This window comes from Choristoneura fumiferana, chromosome 5 (assembly GCF_025370935.1).
Source record: "Choristoneura fumiferana chromosome 5, NRCan_CFum_1, whole genome shotgun sequence".
NCBI classification, from domain to species: domain Eukaryota; kingdom Metazoa; phylum Arthropoda; class Insecta; order Lepidoptera; family Tortricidae; genus Choristoneura; species Choristoneura fumiferana.
The window spans coordinates 17879656-17889703 of record NC_133476.1 but is presented as its reverse complement, the minus strand read 5'-3'; the positions used below and the strand labels follow the sequence as shown (position 1 = coordinate 17889703).

Here is a 10048-nt window from a genome sequence, read left to right as displayed (position 1 = left end):
GGGCGGAAAACTGGAAAAATATATATATTTTTTAAATATAATGCAACTTCTCCAAAAATAGGCACCAATAACTCTTAGAAAAATCGATCGTTCACTCGATAAATGGCACATCTCTAAAACTGTCAAACTCGAAACGTCACAGAACTCATCATAGGTGAAAAATATTATAATTTCTTACTCTGGTCTGGTACGAATGTTAGGCCCGATTACCAAAAAAATACCAAATAAATTTCAACTTTACCTAAGACATAAATAACGCCAAGTTTAGGATTTTTATTAAATCCCCCATACCAGTTGAAGCGTGGTCAGGGTCAGACCTAAAACCATCGACATACCTTTTTTCTTAATTTACAAATAGCGCTCCACGAACGTCTCACAAATCTTGAGCTAGCGACTGCGTGCTGAACCGATTTTCATACATAGCTAAGAAGTAAGAACCCCACCGCAAGGAAACTCGCTTTCACGTAAAAAAAATTACATGAAAATCGGTCAATCCATCCACAGACGTACATTGGCGTCAAACTCAAAACAGACGGGGGTTTAAAATTACAGCTCTAATCTTGTTATAGCTAACCGAAAATTTATTTGACCCGTAGTATTCTAGCATTAAACAGATTGTCGAATGTTAGAGTAATGTTATTTAAGAAAATCGGTCCTCTGAATTATATTTCAATATAGATATATAATTATATTAAAACTACGACAGTTGCCAACTGAGCAGCGAGCGTGTTTTCTGTTCATTGCGCGGCCAAGATACTCGCCGCATAGTCGTTACCTGGCAGCACACGCAATGTACAAACAAATACGCTCGCCGCGCCCATTTGGGGCCTAAATATGTTGTGTATAAAATGTGTCGCAGTAGGTATATCTCAAGGTCAAAGAAAAGAAAAATAAGTTTTAGAACACCATTTTATATTACATTCATTCATAATCATTTGGATTCAAATCACACAAAAATCAGTCAAAATGTAAAAGTTTACTAGTTATCACATCAACATCACCAAGTATAGGTGTTATCCTCAGGGTTATATTTGATGCTGTCGAGGGCAGTCACTAGACTAGGATCTGCAGAACAGAAGTGCTGCAACATTTTCTCGCTGATTCCGCAGTCTGATAAGTTTTCCTTGTTGAAGGCTTTGGTGAAGTGGTTTGGTTCATTCTCTTTAGCAGACTCGTCTGTAAAACAATATTTTTATTAGATTGTCGATTCTAGGACAATTTTGCTGTAACAATACAAAAAGACTACAATATAATCTATGAGCTATTATAATCAGGTATCCCGTTTATTTGAGAATTCAGAAGAATCAAGAATCAGTAGGTCTCCTGGACCTTATGACATAAATTGCTACATACTCTATTCGATTAAATTGTATAATGAATCGGTCACAAAGACTACTGCTTGACGCCCCTGAGGTGAGATTTCAGTTTGGGGTTATCAGCATCATAAGAACGGCGAAATGCGCGAGCGCCCGCGGGTATTCAGCGTTTTGTGGCGTTTCGTATTCCTCATTACCGTTACGGCAAATTTTAAAACCCCTCGTGTCTTGCCAAATTTAACCCTTAATTTGACAAAAATTAAAAAGTTCGTGATTCAAGCCTCTCGTCGTAATTTTGGAGTCCTTAAAATTCTATGTATAAAAAAAAACAAAAAGCAAGCCTTAAATTGTGTCCAATATAATATAGTGTACACTGCCAAATTAAGGGTGGCTATCTTTTTGTATATTTTTTAAATCAGCTGACTTGCTTATCAAATGAGACTAGAATTCAGTACTTTTTTAGTTCCAACATACGAGGGGTTAAAAGAAATGATACTCAGGGTTATTTGTTTATAAAAATCAAAGACAATACTGATGCTAAATCTAGCTTAATCAAAATTCATGCGACTTCCTCCGTTGTGTTTATAAAAGTGGGATGGTAATGTAATGACGTTAAACCAAGCGGTCAAAATGCTCGAATATTTTAACCATATGGCTTCTGGTTTAGGTTCCGTTAACAGTACCTTTAGCGATGTTAGCGGCCGCCCACGAGAATGCCACGGTGGGCTTGTGATGCGCGAACGTGGCGCTGTACTGCGCCGCGGAACCTCGCAGCACCTCAGCCAGAGAGTGAACCGTGGTCGGAAGTATCGGCCCGCGGAGCTCGATCGAGAAATACTTCTGGTTGTCCGAGTGGATTATGTTCTCGCGGACCTGAAGAGAAAAGGTTTTCACATATACACATTATTTAAAACATACGGTCAAATACATCTCACGTGCGCACAGTGTAGAGTTCCGTACTACCAGGGGCGTACCCAGCTTCTGGCCTAGGGGGGGGCAAGTCAGATTTCTTAGGTCAGATCGCCCGCGCTTGTTCGCTTGTTTTGTCACACACACTACACAAAGACACCTACATGAAACACAAGGTATATGTAGTGTGTAGGGCAAACACCCGCAAGGGATCCTGCTTCATAGGTAAACGGGGCATAATATATTGTAGAACATACAATTTACAGAGGGGGGGGGCAGCTGACCTGATCGCCTCTCAAGCTGAGGATCGTGGGTTCAAACCCCGGCTCGCACCTCTTGAGTTTTCGAAATTCATGTGCGGAATTACATTTGAAATTTACCACGAGCTTTGCGGTGAAGGAAAACATCGTGAGGAAACCTGCACAAACCTGCGAAGCAATTCAATGGTGTGTGTGAAGTTCCCAATCCGCACTGGGCCCGCGTGGGAACTATGGCCCAAGCCCTCTTGTTCTGAGAGGAGGCCTGTGCCCAGCAGTGGGACGTATATAGGCTGGGATGATGAAACGAAGACGGCATCACATTTATCCGTCAGATAAATTTAATCAACGGATGGTGAAACGAGGGGTAAATCTCCAGTGAGGATTAGGTTCCCTTTATATCTGCAGGGCCCTGGGCTGCAGCCCAAAAAGCCGAAGAACCGCCCCTAAGGCATGTCTGCCATAGCCGAAACTTGAAAGCTGAATCAGTGGTAGGGCAGTAGTTATGTAAACACACTCGAGCTCGATCCCGCTGCAGTATTTGGGAAATTATTGCCGGCAGCGTGAGGAGCAGCTGCAGGGGCTGAATGTAATTGTAGTAATAGAACATACCTTCAAAGACTGCAAAGTCCCGCCGTGGAAGGCCGTCGGCGAGAGCAGAGTGGGCGGCACGCCGGCCAGCGGGCCCGTGGGGCTCACGATAGACTTGCAGTTGAGCAGGAAGTTGAAGAGCGCCTGCGCGTCCGCGCCGCGCACCAGCACGAGGGACTCCGCCGCGCTGTCCACGCTGCTCTCTGCGCTGTGGGCTATGCGGGCCTGCGCACACGTCGAGTACGGACGTGTATAATAATTTTCTCAAAAATGTCCGTAAAAGTTGACATTATTCTTTACATATCGGAAGGTGAAGTGCATAGTTTATGGTCAGCGAAAAATTAACAAGTTGAAAAGATTGCAGGCGCGCTAGTTCGACAATAATGAATAAGCGCGCCTGCAATCAGACACAATTTAAAAAAAAGTTAAACAGGCCATGGACACAAGTCGTATACAGCCAAGTCTAATGTCCGGTATCAGATATTTTGTTGGAACTCCGGACTTTTTCAATTGGGTCTGAACCAGCTTGTGGTGTTTTTGGTGGAAAAGTACACCTGCAGTTTATTTTTAATGGAAAAAAGGCGGGAAAGCATAAGAAAAATATATGAATAAAATTAAATGTTATAATATATTTTGGGAAAAAGTGTATTCTATTTCAGAATTATTCACCATTTTTGAGAAAAGCTTTATATTAGTCTCGGCTGGAATAGCAATTGCTAGCTTCGTATTACTTATCATGTCTGTGGCACCGTAGCTCTTAAACGGGTGCACCGATTTGAATGTGGTTTTTTATTTGAAATCAGGTTTTCTAGCGATGGTTCGTAGACATGTTTCATCAAAATCGGTTTAGCCGTTTTTGAGATATTGAACTTTGAAGTGACAAAGTCGGGGGTTTTCCAACTTTTGGTTGGCTAGGTTATTACCATCTCTATTCTCCATCCTTACCTGTGTATTGTTAATCTTCTGCAGCATAGAAGTCTCTAGGCCGAGTTGCGAGAGGAACTCATCAGGATCCTCTTCGTCGCCGGAACCTTCTTTGCCCTCCTCTTTGCCTTGTCGCGTCCCGTCCATAGTGTCGTAACAGCTGTCGAACGAGGAGTTCTTTGGCTTGTCTTCGTTGGAGGTGTTCAGCCGTTTCTTGTCTGGTCGGAGCGGCATTGTGAACTCTACGTCTGTGGAATAAGTTTTTGTTAAAAGTTTAATTTTCTATATTTGCTTTTTTGGCGACTATACTAAACTTGTTAGTGTACCAAAAAATAAACCAATCCGTATTGGAAGTGCATGTAATTTGACGTGCGAGAGTTGTAGATTTTTACACAGAACGGGCTTTGTCGAGTGTTTAATACTTGCATAGACGTACTTGCGTAGATCTTATGGTCGCGGGTGAGCAAAGTAATTGTTTTTACTTATGGACCTCCGCAAAGTAACGCCCGATGCAATAAATTATCATCTCTTTCTTAGCGTTATTTGCGCTTAAAGCCGGGGACACACTAGGGGACAAATGTCCCACGAAGCCGGCCGATTTTACCTGACAGGCGACACCCGACGTCGTTGGCTACACGTGTCGCGCGATATTACCACACATTTCGAGCGAAATCCGGCAACGTCGCGTCACTTCACCCGACGTCGCTCTGGTCAAACCGTGTCACAGGACATTTGGCTTAAAAATTCATTATTTGCAGTCCATAACTTATAGGTTTGAGGGTCCTCTTAGCGTGAGGGCACCGCCTTGCGCCCCATGAGCCGAGACTGGCCGCGAGTTTGTAGGGATAACAGGATAAGGTATATACCTTCTTGCCGCAGTGTTTGCCGGAAGCCTCTGGTGGTGGGCGTGACGAGTGCGACGGGTTCCGTGGCTCCGCAGACGCCGGCCGCGCGGAATAGGACAGTGAATGTGTTGGCGCACACGTAGAAGTACGGGCAGTGAAGCGCCCGCACCAGCTGGTAGTACAACGGTAATTAATAAAAAAAATACCACGGGACACTTGACTTGACACCAATTGTGTAGGTAGAAAAAATATTGTCTATTTAGGGACTGTTTCGCCACCCCTTGCTTAATTTTCTCCGTCTCCGTCTATTCGAACAAAACAAACAGAGACGGCATCACATTTAACCGTCAAATAAATTTAATCAATGGATGGTGAAACAGGGATAGCCCATTGACCTTGTCTCACAGTAAGAAAAGCTTGTGTTATGGGTACTAGCCACGGATAAAAATCATCATCATCATGTCAGCCGAAAGATGTCCACTGCTGGACATAGGCCACTCAGACCGGTCGTGCTTTCCGCATCCACTGCGATCCCACGAACTTAACTAGGTCGTCGCTCTATCTTGTTGAAGGCCTACCGACAGCTCGTCTCCCGGTCCGCGGACGCCTCTCGAGAACCTTCTGACCCCATCGGCCTTCAGTCCTGCGACCAATGTGCCCCGCCCACTGCCACTCCAGTTTTGCTATTCTTCGGGCTATGTGTAACCTTAGTTCTACTGCGGATATCATCATTTACGGATACAAATACTTAATTTAATTAGAGAGATACTACTTAAATACATATTAAACACAGACTCAAGAGCAAACATTCGTATTTTTCGTACAAATACTAGACTCTGCCGAGGTTTGAACCAGGGACCTACCTACAAGCTTCGGAATAAGGTTCTCTAACCACTGGGTTCTCCTGCTTTGAAGATTATTACGTTACGAACAGTGGACAATAGCACGATAGCGTACCGTTATCAGTGGGTAATAGATACATAGTAAACAGATGGTTAGTTAGTTCGTAAAAAATATGGCTCTGTCTGTTGAAAGAATTGAAATAATTTTGTTGACAAATAAAAGACGGTTTTAAAATAGGTTTGCCGTTTTTCGGTAAAAAAATTCTACACCGTGTTTTTCGTGATTTCCAGTAACTTCAACAAATGGCGCATTTTACCGCGCATAAGTTATTATCCTAATTATTGATTATCTTTTTTTAGTTTCTCCAAGAACTACTGGCCTAACTTGTACTAAACAGTAAGAGTTAGACCACTAGTGTCTTGGAGAAATTAATTTTATTTGACCTGTCAAATGTTCCCTTTAAGTTAATGGAAACCAAAAATAACACAGTGTATACAATCATACACCACATTCCAGCTTACCTGAAACAGCGACCGAAAGCTCTCCTTCCACTCGGTAAGCAGCGCTTCTTTGACCTCTTCATTAGTGGCCATGAAGCTGGTGGCAGAAACTCGTCCCGAAGAGCGCGGGAACAGCTCCAGCCAAGGCAGATGCGGGTGCTGCCAGTACAGGCAGGTTTGGTGGAAGCGCGCGCGGGGGGACGTGTCGAGAGTGGACGACGTTGTGGTGTCCAGGCAACGGACGAAACTGTTTCAAATAAGATATATTTATGTATAAATGTGTCTACCCTTTGGACAACAGAGTAGAGTCCCTTCGCAGGAATGTTCTAATATTGTTAATTGTTTTGAAAATATAATTTTTGCGTTCCGTTAATACTGTGGTGTTTGATATGAGGCAGTACAGTACGATTATCTCCACTTTGACACTCTGCAAATCTACAATGATCGAAATCAAGACTTGGTCATGTCATGGCCGCGATAACGTCTAACCCGGCTTTGTATGTATATTAGACTAGGCTTTTTACCTTTAAATAGTAATTTGTTTGTTATTTACCTTTACAATTTAAACCGAGACATCCCGAGTGTCTAAGTGGAAATAATCGTAGTGTACTTAGATCAGATATACCCTAATCAACATGTTCTATCCATCTTCCAGGTTTTATTTCATGAACATTGTCAATGGCAATAGTAAAAATCATATAAACATCTTACTAAAATTGCAAAAGTGAAAACCATTATCAAAATAAAAACACATTTAAATTGGATACATGAATTCCTCTGTGAGTTTGGAGTAAAGAAGCGGGTTGTTTATGCTCAAAACAGCCTTATCCATTCCAGCCTATATACGTCCCACTGCTGGGCACAGGCCTCTCAGAACAAGAGGGCTTGGGCCATAGTTCCCACGCGGGCTTAGTGCGGATTGGGAACTTCACACGCACCATTGAATTGCTTCGCAGATTTGTGCAGGTTTCCCCACGATGTTTTTCTTCACCGCAAAGCACGTGGTAATTTTCAAATGTAATTCCGCACATGCCAAACAGCCTTATGTGGCCATAAAAATCCTGTAATTATTAAGGTATTTTTTTTTCCCCCCACAATTTAGACTGAACTATGGTTACCCTGTGATGCCTGAAGCTTCTTCACTGGCTTTTAATTTCGCCGTCCATGCAAATGGCTTCGGCGACATTAGTCTGACTCTGGATGTGAGCGCCCAGTCGATTGGCAGATACTTGCATCGTTTCTCTTCTACTTTCTAAAATAAAAAAAACAGTTAAATTAAGAGTGATGTCAGTTTGTGTTAAAAAGTTTTTTGGTACGGTCAAGGACTTTAATTCATGAGTCACCATGGAACCTTTTCAAAGGAAAAGTCATTACGATTTTACTTGGTTGCAATGTCACTATGACGTTTACTGTGAAATGGTTCTATGGTGGGTCATGAATTAAAATCCTTGACCGTACAAGCAATAGGCTAGTTTCTTGGGAAAAAAAGAAAACTATTTAGTCTGGCCATTCGCTGGAAAACGGGTCTAGGTCATCCCGCCATCTCTGCCTTGGCCTGCCGTGGCATTGATAGCCATCGTGGGGCGTGGGACAAGTATTTTGTCTTTTATCAATCAAACAAACATTTACAAAGATGGAGCGCGTGCAAGTACGGGAGTGGAAGCCATGACGTCACACTGTGCTAAAAAGTTATGCGTGGTGTGACGCCACATGGAACTTTAACTGGCTGTATGAACTAATGAACTAAATGAGCCAATCGCAAGCAAACGTCAAATGTCAAACGGACCTGACGACACTATCGCTATCTAGCAATATTTCGCCTCTGTGAAAACCCTCATTGACATAAGAAAAGTGTCCAATATTTTGAACCCCCGAGGCAACAAGAGGGGTGTTATAAGTTAGACCGCTATGTCTGTCTGTGGCACCGTAGCTCTTAAATGGGTAAAACTGATTGGAATGCGGTTTTTTATTTGAAAGCAGGTTTTCTAGCGATGGTTTTCAGACATGTTTCATCAAAATTGGTTAAGCCATTTTTGAGATATTGAGCTTTGAAGTGTCAATTTCGGGGTTTTCCGACTTTTTGTTGGTTGGTCTGAAAATGTAATTGATGGATTAATCAGAAAAGGAAAGTAGCCTATTAGGAGTTTAAGGAGTATTTTTTTATTTATAATAATAATTGTACTAGCTGTTGCCTGCAACTCTATCCGCGTAGTATTCGTTTATCGCTATTCCGCAGGAACTATGCAATTTTCCGTAATAAAAACTATTCTATGCCCTTCCTGGGGCAACTATCTGTATACCAAATTTCATCTAAATCGGTTTAACAGTTTAGACATGATTGAGTAACAAACATCCAAACATCTTCACAAACTTTCACATTTATGATATTAGTAGGATTAAAAAATACTAACTGGTTCTGCCGAGTGCTCCGCAGTATATCTCTGTAATAGGTTTGAGAATGTTGCTAGTTTATTAGTTTCCAGCTCCTGTGCAGGTTTATCTGACACTTTAGCAGGCAAATTCAATAAGGCAAACAGTGTTTTATCATTAGATTCATCCAACTGTGTGTATTCCTGTACACATTCTATCTTTGCCTTCTTGTCCTGAGAATTTGTCCTAAAAGAGAAGAACTTTGAAGTGAATTACACAAAAATGGTCACAATATTGATTTGATGCAAATTTATGGTTGAATATTGGTTGATCGCGATCGACCGGGTGGCCATCCCTGAGCTAGAATAAGATCTTATGTTCTTTGATATTGCTGAATAAATAAATATAAATACCTGGAAAATCCCTGACTGGGAAAGTAGTTTTGTTTGCTTCTTAGCTTCTATTCCTTCTTATCATTATTTATTCAAGATACAGGTATGTAACAGATGAGTTAAAACAAAATGGTGCACTTACTTCAAAAATGGGTTTTTCCTTTTATCTCCATTAATTAGTCTAGAGAAATCTAAAGGACTGGTTTCATTATTGTTGTGTACTTCTTCCGTGGAAATAGACTGTTGTTTCATTCGTTCCTGTGTTAAATAACATTATTAAAAATACAATGCTAATAACACCACCAATGCCATCGATAAAATAACGTTAAATTCATACATTTGTCCAAATTTGAATATGGAAATAGGTATTGTCTGAAGTTTTTATAATTTTATGAAAAATACCATCAAGTAATGTAAGATGAGTAAATAATTTTACTCAGAAATTTTATAGTTTTCTCATACCTGCAATGCTAGTTTTCGTTTTTTCAGCCTGTGCAGTTTCAAAACTTCGTTCGGCTTCTTCCATGGTGATGTAGGTGGTTCCATTATGTTATGATTTAATAAAACTGTACACTAAAACATTGTTAAAATTAGGTCAAACAAGTTAACTTTTCATGAATTACCTAATAAATAAAACAATAACAATAGACGAACGGCCGAACGCAAGCAACGCACGTCACGCACGTCACTCCACAGAGTAAATACTACACATATAACACTGTCAAAAATAGAGTTGCCAGAGTATAAATTACATCGGAAAAATAAGTTTATAGGGCGCCAAGTCTACACATGCTGAAAACCTCTAAGAACGACGGTCGTACCTTTAGCAGTCGATTAGATGATTGAAAAATAAATTGAATACTGTTACACGAAGAATATTCTAGGAAAAAAACTGTTACATAAGTACTTACATTTATTTACAAAATTTATGTGGTGTTGCGGATGCGGACTCCTGGCAAACATATTACGCACCCCTGCGGTTCGTGGTCCCCCCTACTTTTAAAAATTATGTATTCACCGGTTTACCGTTAACCTATGTATAGGTGAAAAACCTAAAGTACCTAGGTATCTAATGGCGATGGCACTTGTATTATTTTTCGA

General features: G+C 41.2%; 1 protein-coding gene across 1 annotated transcript; it reads right to left on the bottom strand.

The window, feature by feature from the left end:
• Window positions 1-891: 891 nt before the first annotated feature.
• hd (humpty dumpty) lies at window positions 892-9631 on the bottom strand. Its single transcript, XM_074088213.1, has 10 exons — window positions 9410-9631; window positions 9090-9205; window positions 8597-8801; window positions 7304-7437; window positions 6207-6432; window positions 4864-5014; window positions 4019-4245; window positions 3095-3298; window positions 2000-2189; window positions 892-1176 (listed from the first exon to the last, which is right to left on the bottom strand). Exons 1-10 carry the CDS (start codon window positions 9491-9493, stop codon window positions 998-1000), a joined length of 1716 nt encoding a protein of 571 aa, XP_073944314.1. The 5' UTR covers window positions 9494-9631; the 3' UTR covers window positions 892-997.
• Between the last annotated feature and the right edge of the window lie 417 nt (window positions 9632-10048).